General features: G+C 61.0%; 1 protein-coding gene across 2 annotated transcripts; it reads left to right on the top strand.

The window, feature by feature from the left end:
• The first annotated feature begins 518 nt into the window (after positions 1–518).
• On the top strand, positions 519–14,234 carry NRTN (neurturin). Of its 2 annotated transcripts, none has more exons than XM_059059867.2 (3): positions 519–599; positions 10,813–11,028; positions 13,645–14,234. In XM_059059867.2, the coding sequence occupies exons 2-3, from the start codon at positions 10,860–10,862 to the stop codon at positions 14,067–14,069; spliced, it is 594 nt and encodes a 197-aa protein (XP_058915850.1). In that variant the 5' UTR covers positions 519–599; positions 10,813–10,859; the 3' UTR covers positions 14,070–14,234. The 2 variants fall into 2 exon arrangements, with proteins under 2 accessions (XP_058915850.1, XP_066889557.1); XM_067033456.1 differs by having other exon boundaries at positions 525–599; positions 10,853–11,028.
• The last annotated feature ends 1,350 nt before the right edge of the window (positions 14,235–15,584 follow it).

Raw genomic sequence — 15,584 nt, 5'->3', positions numbered from 1 at the left:
CCGCCGGGGTCTCTGGGGCCGGGGGACAACGCTGTCTACGGGTGTGCTGTGGCCCCGCACCCTTGCCACCTGCGCTCTTCAGGCACCCTCGGGAGGGGCGGGAGCGGCTCCCTGTCCCGGGAAATCCGAGCCACCGCCCCTGGCCCCGCCCCTGGCCCCGCCCCCGGCCCCGCGCCGGCCGAGCTGTCCGCGGCGGGAGCGGCGGAGGCGGCGGGACAGTGCGCCGTGGAGCCGCTCCGAGCGCCCGGGCCCCTTGCGCCGCCGCCCCGGAGCCCCGCCCCGCGCCGCGCGCCGAGGCCGCCCGCGCCGTCCGTGCGCCCCTGCACCCCGCGCCCTCCGAGCCGCTGGCCGTCCAGGGCACCCCCTCAGCCCCAGCCTCCGCCGGGCGGGGATGGCCGCAGCCCGCGGCTGAGCGAGCCCGGGGGAGCCCCATGGGCCGGCTCGCGCCGCGGCCGCCCCGCGGCCGCCCCCTCCGGCCCGGGGCCCCCCGGGCGCCGCGGGCCCAGGCGGCCCGGATGGCGGTCGCGGCGGCAGGGGCTGGGGCCGACGTGGGCGGCAGGCGCGGCCGCCACTGACGGCTAGTCGGGCGCCCGGAGCAGGTAAGCAAGGGCAGACGGGGGGCCCGCGCGGTACCGGCGAGCGGGGAGGACCGGCCCAAGGAACAGAGATTGGGAGGGCTTCCAGGGACTCCGGGTAGATCGGTAGTTTCCCGCCTCTAGCCAAGAACCAGCGTGTGTGTGAGGGTATGGTCAAGGGGCGACAGGTCCGCGCGTAGCAGGGGCGCGGGGGGCGGGAGGGCGATCTTAAGCTTCTCTCCAAGCCAGGGTCTGGCCAGGGGAGGGGGCGTTCACTGTCCGACGAGGCGGGAGCGCTTCTGCCTTCTCGGACGCCCTTGGGAGCGTCTGGAGAGCGATGGAAGCGGGGGCAGCTGGAATCCCCTCCCCAGCCTCTAGGAGGGCGAGACCCGGACACCCCTTATGCCTTGTGGTCTACAAGGGGCCGCGGGGGGCATCCGGATCCCGCAGACCCTGGGCGGAGGGCTGCCGTCGCGGCCCAGCTGCACGCATAAGTAAACATCTGTCAGTGGCGTGTTCCAGCCGCGTTCCCTGCGCGCCGCCGCCGCTGCCGCCGGGGACACGGTGTCCTCCGGTAAGGGCCTGGCTCTCTCAGCTCCTGGAGCCGCTTGTTTAGCCACAAGAGGGCGCGAAACCCTTTGCGGGGGGCGGCGGGGGGGGGGGGGTCCTTAACGGCAAAGACCGGATTTGAAGGAGAGGAGGCTGTCTTCCTTCCTCGCTTTTTACAAAAGGCATCTCTTGCTCAGGATGGTCTCAGAATTCTCCCAGAAGGTGCGGTTTGTCAGTTCGCAGTCTTTAGGCCGAGGGGGCTGCAGACAGTGGGCAGATGTGGGCTGGGACTGGAGAGAGAAGTGGCGTCTCCCAGGGGTGGATGTCATCATGGTCCCCTCCCCAAGAAGCACTAGCATCCATATAGCATGGGGCCATTAGCCTGGCTCAGCGGGCCTGTGGTTACCTGCAAGGCTGGGCCAACAGCTCAGATTTGGGGAGCAGAACCAGGGGCCTAGGTGGGGGGCATGGAAGGCCAGACCCCTGACTTTCCTCACTCCTCTCTACCCCACCCCCGCCCTGCATCCTTCTCTCTCTGTTCCATGACACTCTTTGTCTTTAAGAGCCCGGGGCTGAGGAAGCCCCAATGGGGCATGACTGGTCTAGGCGGATGTCAGTGGGGGGAGACTCCCAGCTTTGCCAGCTTCTCCCCACCCCCAGCTCCTTGCCTTGGGCCCTTTGGACACTCCTCCCCACACCCTTCATTCTAGGACTGCTGAGGTTCAGGGTTCTGCAGCCACTCCCAGGCCTTACAGCCCACTCCCAGCGACCTGCAAAGAGCTAGTTCCAGGGGCGCAGGGAAGAAAACAAAACATGCCCCCATGCAGCTGGGCACAGTGTCTGAAATTCCACTATCACTGCTTGTCCCTCAGGCTATAGGCCTCAGTTTTCAGTGGGGTGAGAAGAGGATATAGCTTTCAAGAGCCTGGAACAGGAGAGGGAACCAAACAGTCTGCAGCCAGGCACAAGGACACAATCAAGACATTGTTTCCACCAATGTTTGTTGGACAGCAATGATGTGCGTGACTCTGTTTGGTGTCAGGCTCCTGGGCCTTGTCCTTCCAGACTTGAATCCAGGGTGGAGCCCAGAGTGGGGAGCAAAGGCACTACCTCAGGGTAGGAGGGTCAGGGGAGACTTCCTGGAGGAGGGGCATTGCGGCTGGGGCTATGAAGGATGAGTAGGAGTTCTCTAAATGGGAAAGGCAAGGTCATTCCAGGTGGTGGGAACCGCATGTGCAAAGATCTGGAGGCAGGAAATAGCATGGGTGGTTTTGGAAAATCCAGGGTGCCTGGGGTGACCGTGGGAGAGAGACTTTTCTGAAAGGTTGACAGAGGGAGAACTGGGCTGGGGCCTTCAAGGACGGATTCCTGGAGATGGGGGCTGGAAACACAGAGAGAGGAATGGGTCTTTAATGCATCTGGCATCCCTGGGCCCAGCTGTCTTTGCTGAGAGGCTGTGGGATTCCTCTGCAGATGCAATTTTCCTGGTCCCCCAAGGTGAGGCAGAGGGGTCTGGGGCTCAAGGCCCTCGAGGGGAGATAGCGTCTTCCCCCTGCCCTGTAAGCATCAACTGATCAGGCGCCATGGGAGACTGGTTCTCCCTATTCCACAGCTGAGAAAACTGATGCTGAGCGAGCTGGAGGGATCTTTCCTTATGCTCCATGTAATTAATTCCCAAGCCCTAAGCTACCGTGTGCCAAGCTGTGTAGTAGGACGAAGCAGAGATCAAGACAGGCCCGGTGCCTGCTGCACTTGGCAGGGCAGGGGTGCAGGTTAGGGGATGGACAGGAGGCTTTCAAAGCAGCCAGCCGGCCTCCTGGACTTTCAGGGGAGGTAACGGCCGCAAAGTAAGCCTGAATGGGGCCTGGGACACTTTGGCGTGGGTGTTCAGGAGTGGAAAGATCTTCCCTTCAAAGCCAAGTGAACTCAGGCTTTGGCTGGTCCAGGAAGAAATCCAGCAGGTGGATCTCACATCCCAGTTGAGGAAACCGAGGCCCAGAGAGGGGCCGTGCTGAAAGAGCTCAGTGTGTCAGGGACCCAAGGCAGAATTTGAACTTGGGGACATGGAAGAGGTGACTCAGGTCCCCTGGTTCCTAGGAAACCAGTGTGAGGGTTTGAGTTGCATTGGGGTCTGTGCCTCGGTTTCCCTTTCTGTCAGATGGTCAGCTTTGTGTGGTGTCCTCCTGGCCACTCCTGGAGGACCCACGTCCCTCGCACCACCCACCGGGCCCCATGCCAGCTGCTTAGCCGTGCCAGGCCTCATTAGGCTGATCCTGTTATTCCCCCCAGGGAGGGCCCCCTGCCCGCCCCAGATGCCTGTGAGGCCGGTCCCAGACCAGCCTGGCTAAGCCAAACTGGCCTGGTATGGTTGAGGTGGGAATTTTACAGGCCAGCTACAGAGGGCTGGGCCAGAAACGGCGGGTCTGAAAAGCTGGTGGCCCCAACACACACACACACACACGCACGCACCCACGCGCGCGCTCCCCGGCCCAGCCTTCCCGAGAACACACCCGAGTAGCGGCCGGTACAGGAAGAGGGCTCCAGGCACTGGTCGGGAATGGAGGGCTGACCCTGCGGGGCACAGGACACCCCCTTATCTTTCCTCATCTCCCTGTGCTGTCCCCTGGCCGTTTGCTCCGGTCACACCGGTCCCCTTGAAAAGCCATCATCCTGCCTCTGAGCCTTTGCTTGTGCGGTTCCCTCCACCTAGAACATTTCTTCCTAGATCTTCATGTGGGCTCAGCACAAATGCTGCCTCCTCTGGGAAGCCCTCCTTGACCACTCAGCTTAAAAGCAGCACCAGTCACTATCGCTTCACCTTGTTTTATTTGGGGGCTGTTGTTGCACTGTCAACCTCTAAATTACCTTGTTTCTTTCTTTCTCTCTTTGGCTGCGTGGCTTGAGGGATCTTAGTTCCCCAACCAGGGATCGAACCTGGGGCCCCAGCAGTGGAAGCGCTGAGTCCTAACCAGTGGGCCAGCAGGGAATTCCCTAAATTACCGTCTTTCTTTCTTTCTTTTTTTATTATCCATCTCCCTGATTGGATGGTGAGCTTGGCAAAGATGGGGGCCCAGGTTGGCCTTGGTCATCCTGAGTTCCCTGGCTGGCGCAGCACACAGTAGGCACTCAATAAGTGTTGGGTGAATGTGTTGGGAGCAGAACCCAGCCTGGCACACTGGGCTTTCTGCCATGTGGGCCATCTGTTTACTTGCTAGTTCTGCTCTGCTATGTGTCTTTGAGAAAACCTTTTACTTCCCTGGATCTCAGCCCCACTGGCCTCCCAAGCAGCAAGACCCTGCTTCTCCCTTCCCCCCCAGCATCACCCTTGTTACTGAGGCTGTGGAGACATTGAGAGAACAAGTTTAGAGTCAGACCCAGGTTCAACCACAGCGCAGCCACTTAATTTCTGTGTGACCTTGAGTGAGTCACTCTACCTCTCCAAGCCTCAGTTTCCCCATGTGGTAAATGGGGCTAATAATAATAATAATAATAATAATAATAACATCTCTTCCAGGGACTGCGGGGAGAATCAAACATGTGGAAAGCACTTAGCAGAGTGCTTGGCACTAAATAAATGGAATAGCCAACATTGCCAGGTGTTAGTGTTATTATTCTTGGTCTTGTTGTTGTTATTAGGAAGGCCATATGGTACAGTGGTTGAGAATGTGGAAGAGGGGGCATTGAGGTTGGGGCTTTGAGGAATGAGTAGGAGTTTGCCCAACCACCTGAGTTCAAAACCCAGCTTGGCCATTTACGCTCCGTTGGACCCTGAGGAAGTCACTTCAGTCTTTTGGACCTCAGTTTTTCTGTCTACAAAATGGTGATAAAACGGTCCACACCTTTCTATGAGGCACTACACGTAAAGTGCTTAGAACAGCACCAATGGTGCTGTTTGCTAGTGTTAGTATTAGCTAATTTTTTTTACTACTATTATTAACACAAAGCAACCAACACAGTCTTCCTCAGAAATCACCCTGTCTGTATGTCCACCCCTCAGCCTCACTTTGTCAAAGATAGACCCAGAGCTCCTTAAGACAAGCTCAGGACCTGCGACTTGATTCTCAGGGTAGCAGGGAGCCAGTGATGGTTCTAGCGATTGGGCAGCAGGCAGCTCCTGGGCTGGGGGGAAAAAAGGAGATGCTGGGCTCCCACCTCTGGGCAGGCCTGGAAGGTTCTGCTGGGGGTGTCTGTGCCTGCACCCTCCCATGAGGCCGCCCCACAGGCTGGCCCCCGGCCCCTGCAGATGTGACATCGGAACCAGCTGTGCTAGCCAGATGTTCCTGGTTTACCCCCAGATGTGCGTCGCCGGCTTGCGCCTGCCCCGGCCTCCGGGTTCCCACCATGGGGTGGGGCTGGGCCCTGGGCCCTCCAAGGGAGGGGGCACATTTTTGTGGGCTGTGGAATTTGTTTCTTGTTTTGCAGAACCATTGAATCTTGTCTTGAGAGAGGCGCAAGTCCCGCCCCTCATGGGGCCTCAGTTTCCCAATCAGTGGAACCCTAGGGAACCCCCAGGGGCCACCTGGGGGAAAGGAGATGAACAGGGCTGCCCTGGGAATGGGCCCAGCTGCCAGCCCCAGACCCGTAACACTGATGGAGGAAACGGAATTAAGGGCAGGCAAGCACGTGTCTGATGCTCGGGGCCCAGCTGCCGCAGGGCATCGGCCAGGCCTGCAGGACTTCACTGAATGAAACAGCCCTCCAGATGAGCAAGGTGTCCTGTACAGCCCCTTGTACAGATGGGGAACTGAGGCTCCAAGAGGGGGAGGAGCTTGCTCCCACGGTATCCAGCCAGGAAGAGGCAGATCGGGGTGCGAATTCAGCTGTCTGCACCCCAGGTGCCACCGCATTCAGCAGTATCCTTCCGCAAGGCTGGCCCACACGCGCAGGCCACCCCCCGCAGCTGCCCACGTGGCTCCCCAGGCTGGCTCGCTCTGCCTGTGGGCAGTGACGACAGCCCCACGGCCACCCGGTCATTCCCACGGTTCTGGGCAGCCCACCTCGGGCCCTTTCTGAAGTTGGGGAAACAGAGGTACGGGAGGACCAGAGACGTGTCTGGGAGTGAAGTGCAGAGGACGAACGGTGCTCGTGGAGGGAGGCACCACAGCTCCACCCGGCAACGGTGGATGGAATTACCAAAGCCCGCCCTTGCCTTCAGAGGACCCAGCCCAGGGTGCCCCTCCAGAAGCACCTCCACCGTCCAGCAAAGAAAGACGTGGACCCAGACATTATTTTGGCAGATCTGGGCAAGAGGGAGGGAACTGGGGCTGGGAGGGGGCAAGACGGGGAGCAGGCATGGCTTCCCGGAGGAGGGGCTCTAAGCGCCGTGGCTTTGAAGGATGAGTAGGAGTTTGCCTGATGGAGCCAGGCCCCGATTCCAGGCCTCCCCAGACTAGAGAGATGTGTGGATGGAGGGAGGGTTCCCCTCCCCTCCCCTCCTTCCTCTTCCTGGAAACAAGCATGAAGTAGTTTCCTCCCTGAGATCAGGAGCTCTGCAGGACAAAGGCTGTTGACCCCGGGGACAGGTATGCCTGGTGGGTGTTCCCTGGGAAGCTCGATGGAAAGGTGGTGCCCTGGAATTTAGCAGGGACGTGAAGATAATAAGCAGTGTTTCCTGGTACCATCAAGGAAGCTGCCAGAAACATGCACACACCCTCACCCTACTTCTCTGCTCTCTGAATAACTGGAGGTTTCTGCCTGGCTGTGTCTGTGGGCTACTCATCTTCCCTCTCTGAGCCTCAGTTTCCCCTCCTTCCCTGCCCCAGCCCTGGGCACTCTGTGGCCTCCAGCTAGAAGTGGAAGTCTATCCCAGATCCCTCTTGCTGCAGTTCAGACCCGCCTGGCCCCCAGGAAGGGAGGCGCCCCCTTCCCTGGGCAGTGAGGATTCTCCAGGGTCTGGACATTGTTGGGTTGGGAGGGGACCCTGGGCCAGGCCCTGTCTGGGCAGATGGGTGGCACCTGAAATGCCAGCAGGTGTGGGGCTGGGCCGGGCACCGGTGGCCCTTCCCCCTGGGTCGCTCTGCACCCCCCGCCACTTCCCTTCTTCCCACTTGCAGCCCGTGTCTGTGCCGTTCACTCTCCCCCCAGAATCTTTGCAGCCGAGGGCCCGCCACGCTGGCAGCGTGTTCATGTGTGTGCCCCCCCGGTGTGTGTGCGCGTGGCTGGAACGCGGGATGCAAGTGGTGATGGGCACGCCCATGCACGCACAAGTTCAAGTTCAAGTGCTCACAGGAGGGCTTGGAGGAGGCGTGCGTGTGCTGTGCCCATTCTCTGTGTCAGTGTGCAAGAGACAATGTATCTCTGAGTGTGAAGGTGCTTGAGTGTGTGAGTGTGAGTATTGACGGTGTGCAGGAGCTCCCACGGGCACGAGAAAGTGTAAGGGGTGTGATTAGGGGAGCTCCTGAGTGCAAGTCAGAGGGCGTGTGTGCACATGTGCAAACGCTAGTGTGTGAGTGGTAGTGCTTGAGGGTGATCGTGTCTGTGCATAAAACGCCCACGTGTGAGAGTGAAACGCACTAGCTTGTGAGCGTGGCGGTGTTCAGCTGTGTGACTAATCCCGTGTGAGAACACTGAGAGTGTAAGCGGGATGCCTGAAGTGCGCGAGAGCATGTCGGAATGTGTGAACGGAGCAGTGTCTGAGGGTGTGTGTGCAACAGTGTTTGTGCACATGTGAGTGGGTCAGAGCCTACGTGAGCATGGGAACGCTGGGCGTGAGGGTGAGCCCCCAAGCGTGCCGTGTGAGTGCCCGCCTCGCCTTGACACAAGCGCACACACACCGTGCACACCTGGTCCCCCCCCCCCGTCAGGTCTGTGCCAGGGACAAACCAGCTGGGTGACCCCCATACAGAAAGGCCCATTGTTAACAGACGCTTATCAGCTATGCCTGCCGGGCCCCCTCCACCAGCGGCCCCCTGCTTTCCTGCCCCCCATCAAAGCTCTGGGGGGGTCTGCGGCTCCAAGGGCTCCCGTGGCTGGGCCATCTCAGGGCTGGAGACACATCTACCCTCTCAGACCCGTTTTAGGCTGGCGCTGTGCAGGGGCCTTGTTTCAGTCTAACAGGGAAACCGAGGCACACCACGCCAAGACTTGGGCGTGAGGACAAGCAGGGTGCTGGGGGTCCAGAGAGGGCTTTGCCCACCTGAGGTTTTGAGCCTGGGTGGGTTTCCCTGCCTGTCTCCCCTTCCCAGGTTGGGAGAGGCCACTAGAGTTTTTTTTTTTTTTTTTCTGCGGTACGTGGGCCTCTCACTGTCGTGGCCTCTCCCGTTGCGGAGCACAGGCTCCGGACGCGCAGGCTCAGCGGCCATGTCTCACGGGCCCGGCCGCTCCGCGGCATGTGGGATCTTCCCGGACCGGGGCACGAACCCGCGTCCCCTGCATCGGCGGGCCGACTCTCAACCAGTGTGCCACCAGGGAAGCCCTGACACTAGAGTTCTAATCTCAGCTTTGGGGCTTTCCCTGGTGGCGCAGTGGTTGAGAGTCCGCCTGCCAATGCAGGGGACGCGGGTTCGTGCCCCGGTCTGGGAAGATCCCACATGCCGCGGAGCAGCTGGGCCCGTGAGCCACGGCTGCTGAGCCTGCGCGTCCGGCGCCTGTGCTCCGCAACGAGAGAGGCCACGACAGTGAGAGGCCCGCGCGTACCGCAAAAAAAAAAAAAAAAAAAAAAATCTCAGCTTTGTGACCCTGGGCAAGTCACTTCACCACTCTGGGTCTCAGTTTCCCCATCTGTAAAATGGGGACAAGGACTCTTGTGAGGTTGAAATGACTTAATAATACGCATTAAGTTTGTAGAATGGGATCTGGCATAAAGTAGGGGCTCGTTAAGAGTAAAGGCAGTGGGTTCCTGACAAATGCAAGGGCTGACCTAAGCTTGCTGCACAACCTTGAGAATGAAATCTTCTCCCCGCAGCCCACAGGCCGGGCATGGCCTGTCCCCGTCCCCTCCCTGCCCTTACCTCCTCCCGCACTCACTCTGCTCCAGCCACACGGGGCTGCCTTGATGGTTCCTTCAACAAGCCAGCCATGGCCCTGTCCCAGGACCTTTGCACTTGTGCTGTGTCCTCAGATCTCCAGGCTGGGCCAGGGTTTGTTTACATGCCCCCATGTCGGGGAGCTCATTCTCCATCACCACCACCAACAGTAATAATAATGGCACTATCAAATACCACCAACAGTGTAAGGCCCTGGTTATAACCCCACAGCATTTGCTCCCCCCCCATGTGGCGTGTGTCGTGTCAAAGAACCAGGGTGTGAATCCCAGATCCTTTCCTAGCTGTGCCCTTGGCCGAGCCCCTCTCTCTGTTTTATGCCTCAGTTTCCCCAGCTGTAAAATGGAGGTTATAATGCCTCCTTCGTGGTCTCAGCACCTGGTCTGGTACACAGCAAGCCCTTAATAGGTGTCCTTTGTTACTTACTGTCTGCCATAGTTCCAGTGCCGGTGCATCCATGGGGCGGGGGGGAGACGGTCCCAGCCTTACTGCTCTTAACCACGCTCCACCCAACCCCCGCGCGCCACCGCATGCAAACGAGATGCAAATAACACGCAAATAGCTGCTCAGCGCAGCTCTGGCCGGCCTGCGCAGCCCGAAACACGCGCGTGGGGGCGCCCCGCATCCCGCGGCCGAGCCCAGGCGCTGACCGCCGTCCAGCTGGGCTTTCAGCTCTCCGTGTAAATGTTTACACCGGGCCGGCCGCCAGGCCCCGCGAGGGCCGACACCAGGCAGCCGGGCGGGGAATGTAAACGCGGGCTGGAGGCCGGCCGCTCAGTGGCGGGGAGCTTCTCGGATAGGGTGGAGGTGTGGAGGTGCGCCTGGGTTATTAAACATCTACTGCGAGAATGACGCGACTAGGCAGCCACAACACTGAGTAATCGGTGCCCTAATGGGGGACGCTTAGGGCACTGTGGGGGCCCAGAGAGTGCCCCTGCGCCGGCCTGGGGCTGGTGGGGAGGAGCAGTCAGGGAAGGCTTCCTGAGGGAGCCGCTGTCCAAGCTAAGACTGAAAATGGAATGGGAGTGGGAAGCAGTGGAGGAGAGAATGTTCTGGATGGAAGAATCCGCTTGTGCAAAGGCCTGGAGGTGGGTCGAGGGCAACTGTAGTCCTTTGCTGCCCACTTCTGGGCATCAGTTTGTCTGGAGGGGAAACCTAGGCTCAGACAAGGTCAGGAAGTCACTCCAAAGACATCAACATGTCTCAACCCCAGGGCTCTGGCCTCCCAGACTGTATTCTAAGCACCACCTCTCCTCGCCGTCATGGCGCCACAGTGCCCCCTGCTGGGAATGTCCTCACCTCCGTCTACTCTTCCCCCAATTCACTGGGCTCCAGCCACCCCAGCCTCCTGGCTGGATTGGCCATCTGGGGTCACGGCCCAGGACCTTTGCACTGGCTGTTTCCCCTGCCTAAGGTGCCGTTCTCTTCTGCCTGGCCAACTCCTACCTTTGTTCAGGTCTCAACTTTCCTCAATCCTCAGGAAAGCACTCTGAGACCCCCAGATGGGGGTGGTTCCCAGGTTACCCCTGGCACAGTGCCCACCCCGTCCTTGGCAGCGTTCTTCACAACCTTGTTCAGTGGTTCCTTGATGAATCACTTCTATGGTATGACTGATCATTAAGCAGGAGTGGTTCAAAATCAGGGTCCCCACTGTACCTCCGGTGCCTGGTCCAGCACCCCGTGCCCGTTCATTTGTTGCCTGACAGACTGACGGAGGCCGTGTGGCTGACCATCCCGTGCACGCAGGCTGAGGATGCAGCGCTGGAAGGCGGCGGCCTTGGCCTCGGTGCTCTGCAGCTCCGTGCTCTCCATCTGGATGTGTTGGGAAGGCCTGCTCCTCAGCCACCGCCTCGGACCCGCGCTTGCCCCGCTGCGCCGGCCGCCTCGCACCCTGGACGCCCAAATCGCCCGCCTGGCCCAGTGTAAGCCCTCCCCCCCTGTCTTGGGTCAGATACCCCCAACGTCGCAGCGGCCACAATGGTGGAATTTCACGCAGTGGAGCAGGGCCACGGAGGCTTATTTTAGATGGGGGGTGGAGGGAGGGTGCAAATCCCCACAGCGGCCTGGCAGGGGTGTCGGAGGGGATGGCCGCTGGGAACTGGGGTCTCTCGGCTCAGCTGTCACAAGGAATTAGGCTCTAGCCCTGAGGGGCCAGGGGACCAGATGGAGATTAGACCTGGGCATGCGGCCTGGGCGGCCAGCGCAGCGCAGCGCAGCGGGGGGTGGAGGGAGGGAGAGGCCGAACCCGAGGCCCTAGTGACCTGCCAGGGTGGACAGGGACCAAAGGGAGGTGGAGACAGAGAGACCCTTAGAAATAGGAAGAGTCCTAGAAATGGGGAGAGAAACAGAAACAGAGAGGCACAGAAAGAGAGGATGGGAGAGAACGACGTGGGAAGAAGCTGGGAGGTATAAAAATGGAAACGCCCACCCGGCAGGTGTGGTTGCCACAGCCCAGCTCCCCACTAGCCCCTGGCGCCTGCGCCCTGCAGGTTCTGTGGGGCCAGGGCGGTGCGCTCATCCATGCGTGCACCCGCGCGGGCGGGGCGTGGGCGGGGCCCCCCGTGGGTAGGGGGTTGCGTGCACGTCCGCACAGCCCTGCCGGCCTACACAATCCTTCTTTCTTGTCCTCACAATGGACAAGGGTGGCCTCAGGCGCAGGCTCCACTTCCGCCCCGGCTGCTCCCCGCTACAGACGGCAAAGTCCTTCCCAAGACACTGAGTCCCAGAGACCCGGGGGTGCCCCCCAAAGCTAGTGCCCCAGGCCCGGGGGGCAAAGCACCCGTGTTGGAATTTCAGGCACTGGGGAGGATCTCAGCCCATGGTTGGGTCCTGCGTGTCTGGCATCCTGTCCCCGGAACCAGCCCTACTGGGGGAAGGGAGTGGCTCCCGATCCCCCAAAGTCCCAATGTTCTAGGTCCTGGGACTAATGCGCTGATGGTGGAATTTCAGGCTTGGGCCAGGGAGGTGCGGACCTCATCTCTCTGTGTTCCAGACCCTGTGCACGTGGCCAGGCCTGCTGGAGGAAGGCAGGGACAGAGAATATACTAGAAGATTACTCATTGTCTACTTGAAACTCACATTTAGCTGGGCATCTGGCATCTGTATCTCAACCGGCAATCCCTTGAATTAACTCTCCAGATACACACCTTTGGGGTGGCCACACTAAATGGTGGAATTTTAGGCATCAGAAGTGAGCCAGGTTCAACCTAACCCCAGAGCAGGCCGTGCCGGCCACCCTGCTCCTGCCCCTGGGCATCAAGAACTCAAAAGATGCTGCTCCGTGCCCCCGCACCCCTTTGCACCCTCCCAGTCCCAGCCAAAGTGGGGACTCTGCAAGTCTCACAGAGCAAACAAGGAAACTGGGGCACAGAACAGGGCCATCACCTTCCTGAAACTACAAGGCTGACAGTGGCAGAGCAAGGCTCCGAACCTGGGCTTGTCTGCTTTCCGAGACCCACAGTGGGAACAGACACAGGCCCAGGGTGACAGACAGCCCTTCCCCCTCGGACCTCCCAGGAAGCGATTTCTTTTGACAGCCAGGTGTGCCAGCCTTGGGGGCAGGTGCGGGCTAAACTCAGGATTTCCTCTCCCAACTGCAAGTGTGACTGCCACCTGCTCAGGGGCTGGGAGCCCCCTGCCTGCAGACCCACTGTCAACGCTGCCCGCCACTGCAACGTCTGCACTTATCTCCTGGGGCTGAGGAGTACTGGGGCAGGGGCAGCCGCTTGGGAAATAAATGTAGACTGTGGGGTCCTGGGGATCTATGGCTCCAGGCACGAGCAGCTGCGGGAGAAGAGGGCTGGACTTGGGCCGAACCTGGGCACACAATGGAAGCAAAACTGCTGTTTGGGCTTCTCTCTCTCTGCCACTTGCACCTGCCTCGGGCATGTCTTTTCCCCTTTGGATGCCCAGTTTCCTCACCTGTAACATGGGGGTGGCCCAGCATAGGGGTGGGGGCAGCTGGGGCTGAGTAGGAACAGGGATTTGGATCACCACACCCCCTGCTGAGCCCTCCCTTTTCTTAGACCTGGGCATTCGGCCTGGGTGGCCACTGCAGCGCAGCGGGGGGTGGAGGGAGAGGGAGGTGAGAGCAGCCCAGTGAAAGGGGGCAAAATCCCTAGTGCTGCTCTGCACAGGGGTGGGGTCCACAGAGAGTGCTGGGGGTAGGGGGTGTCCAGAGGAAGACAAGACACTCGAGTCAGCTCAGCTCAAGGTGGGGCAGGCTAGAATGTGGTACAGTATGTGCCAGGTTCTGAGCAGTCCATCGTAGGTTAGGGTCCAGAGAAGGGTGTCAGTAGCCCTGGGGACCCAGCGTGCGGGTGTGGATATGTACCCCCCCACATGCACCCCCCCACATACACCGCCCAGAGAGGGTGCATGACCGGGAATCCGGGAGCAAAATAAGTGGTCGGGAGAGAGCGCACTACACCTCTGAGTCTCCACAAGGGTCCTTTTTCGCTGGGAACAGCGAGGGTAGGGGGCTCCTTGCCACCCACCCACTCACTGACCCCCACCCCATTCTCTCCATCCCCTCGCAGACCGTGCACTGCTGCAGGGCGCCCCGGACGCGGTGGAGCTTCGCGAACTGACGCCCTGGGCCGGGAGGTACCCGGGTCCCCGCCGTCGGGCGGGGCCCCGGCGGCGGCGCGCGCGTGCGCGGTCGGGGACCCGGCCGTGCGGGCTGCGCGAGCTCGAGGTGCGCGTGAGCGAGCTGGGCCTGGGCTACGCGTCGGACGAGACGGTGCTGTTCCGCTACTGCGCAGGCGCATGCGAGGCGGCCGCGCGCGTCTACGACCTGGGGCTGCGGCGCCTGCGCCAGCGGCGGCGAGTGCGGCGAGAGCGAGTGCGAGCGCAGCCCTGCTGTCGCCCGACGGCCTACGAGGACGAGGTGTCCTTCCTGGACACGCACAGTCGCTACCACACGGTCCACGAGCTGTCGGCGCGCGAGTGCGCCTGCGTGTGACCCTACCTCACCGGGCCCGGCGAGACGGCGGCCACGCCCCCCGCCCCGACGGCACCCACCGTCCCGCCTGGCAAGCCCCGCGACAGACTGCCCATGCACAGAAAATGCCGTCGAGGGCTCAGGACTCTCGCGATAACTGTACCAAGATAAAGTGTGGAAAATCGAGTCCCGGTTGTGATTCCGCGTTCGGGGGGGTGCCCACATCTTGGAGGGGCATGAGGGCGTACGGGGAGGAGGCGCCATCTCCATTGGGAAAAGGGGGACGGGTGCGGGTACCACCTGCAGGATGGTGGGAGGATCCCATTTGCTTTTGGGGAAAAGGAAAGTAAATGCAAAGAGGGTCTTGTTTCCGGGGTACAAAAAGTAAAGTGGGGTGAATGGGGGGGATGTCGGCAGGGACCTTCTCTCCCACCTCTCTACAGGTCCCCCTGCCCTTTCCCTCCCCGCATCCCCGCAAGGTGTCCTTCTGGGGAGGGAAGGTGTAACTACAGTGCAGATGAGAAGACTGAGGTCCAGGTGGACCAGGTCTCCCTCACCCAACAGGCCTCCTCGGGCCTGGTAAGCCCTCACCAGGGTGAACTCAGAGCCACTCACTATCTCCTTTCACTAGCTAAAAATACAGCTCGCTGCCCATCTCCCTGCGGGGATAGGTCTGGGGCGGGCGCCAACCCCATCCAGCCCGAAACTGGCGCCTGCTGCGGCAGAGCCGGGTCCCCAGGGACCTAGGTCCTGGGGCCATAAAAGCTCTGACCGGAGCCCGAGGGAGAATTTACGACAAGCCCCTGTGGAGGATGGAAAAAGCGCGGTGCGGTGTTTAGATTTGCCCGTGGTGTCACCTTGATGCCTGGCAAGCCCAGGACTGCGCGGGGGTGTTGGGTTCCCAGCTGGCGGGGAGGGGTCGGCAGGCCGCGCACGGGTTGAGGAGGGGCGGGGAAGAGAGTGGGTGCTCCCAGCACGGAGCTGGCACCCGGGAGACCAGACGGCGTGGAGCCCTCCCCTTCTTCCCCTCAGACTGGGGAGTGGGGTCTCGAGGCGCAACTCCCCCTTCCCATACAGCTTTCCCTAGGGCATAGTCGTCTCTCCTCTTCCCTCCCCCCACCCCAGACCGGGGCTCTCAGAGAACAGCCCCTTCCCTCCTTTACTGTTGTGTCTCCTACACTGGCCCCCTCCCGGCTTTTCCCACACATCTGCGCTCCGGCCTTCCCAGACCCAACCCCCCATCCTGAAGCTGGAGGACTCGAATCAGAAGCTGCCCCCAGGGAGTCTCACCCAGCCAGGCAGGAACACCCCCAGCTCCCTGCTCCCCAGCACCCGCCCCGCCCCCAGGCTGCAGCTGGAGACACTGGAGTCAGCTAACGAGCAGGACTTCCAGGGAGCTCCGAGAGCAGGGCTTGGAGGCCAGGTCCCAAACCGTGGGTGGCCTGCTTGGAAGGCAGTCTCAGAGCAGGCTGGCTGGCTGGCTGGGGCCCCCACCCACCCGTGCAATCTTCTGACTCTGAGGTTTGGGGTGGTGGA

The sequence above is a fragment of the Kogia breviceps genome, chromosome 4 (assembly GCF_026419965.1).
Source record: "Kogia breviceps isolate mKogBre1 chromosome 4, mKogBre1 haplotype 1, whole genome shotgun sequence".
Classification (NCBI taxonomy): Eukaryota; Metazoa; Chordata; class Mammalia; order Artiodactyla; family Physeteridae; genus Kogia; species Kogia breviceps.
This window is presented reverse-complemented; position numbering and strand designations above follow the sequence as displayed.

Coding starts and splice junctions, on each gene's coding strand:
- NRTN (XM_059059867.2), top strand. CDS start 10,860: ATGCAGCGCTGGAAGGCGGCGGCCTTGGCCTCGGTGCTCTGCAGCTCC. Junction 11,029..13,644: donor AATCGCCCGCCTGGCCCAGT/GTAAGCCCTCCC, acceptor ATCCCCTCGCAG/ACCGTGCACTGCTGCAGGGC.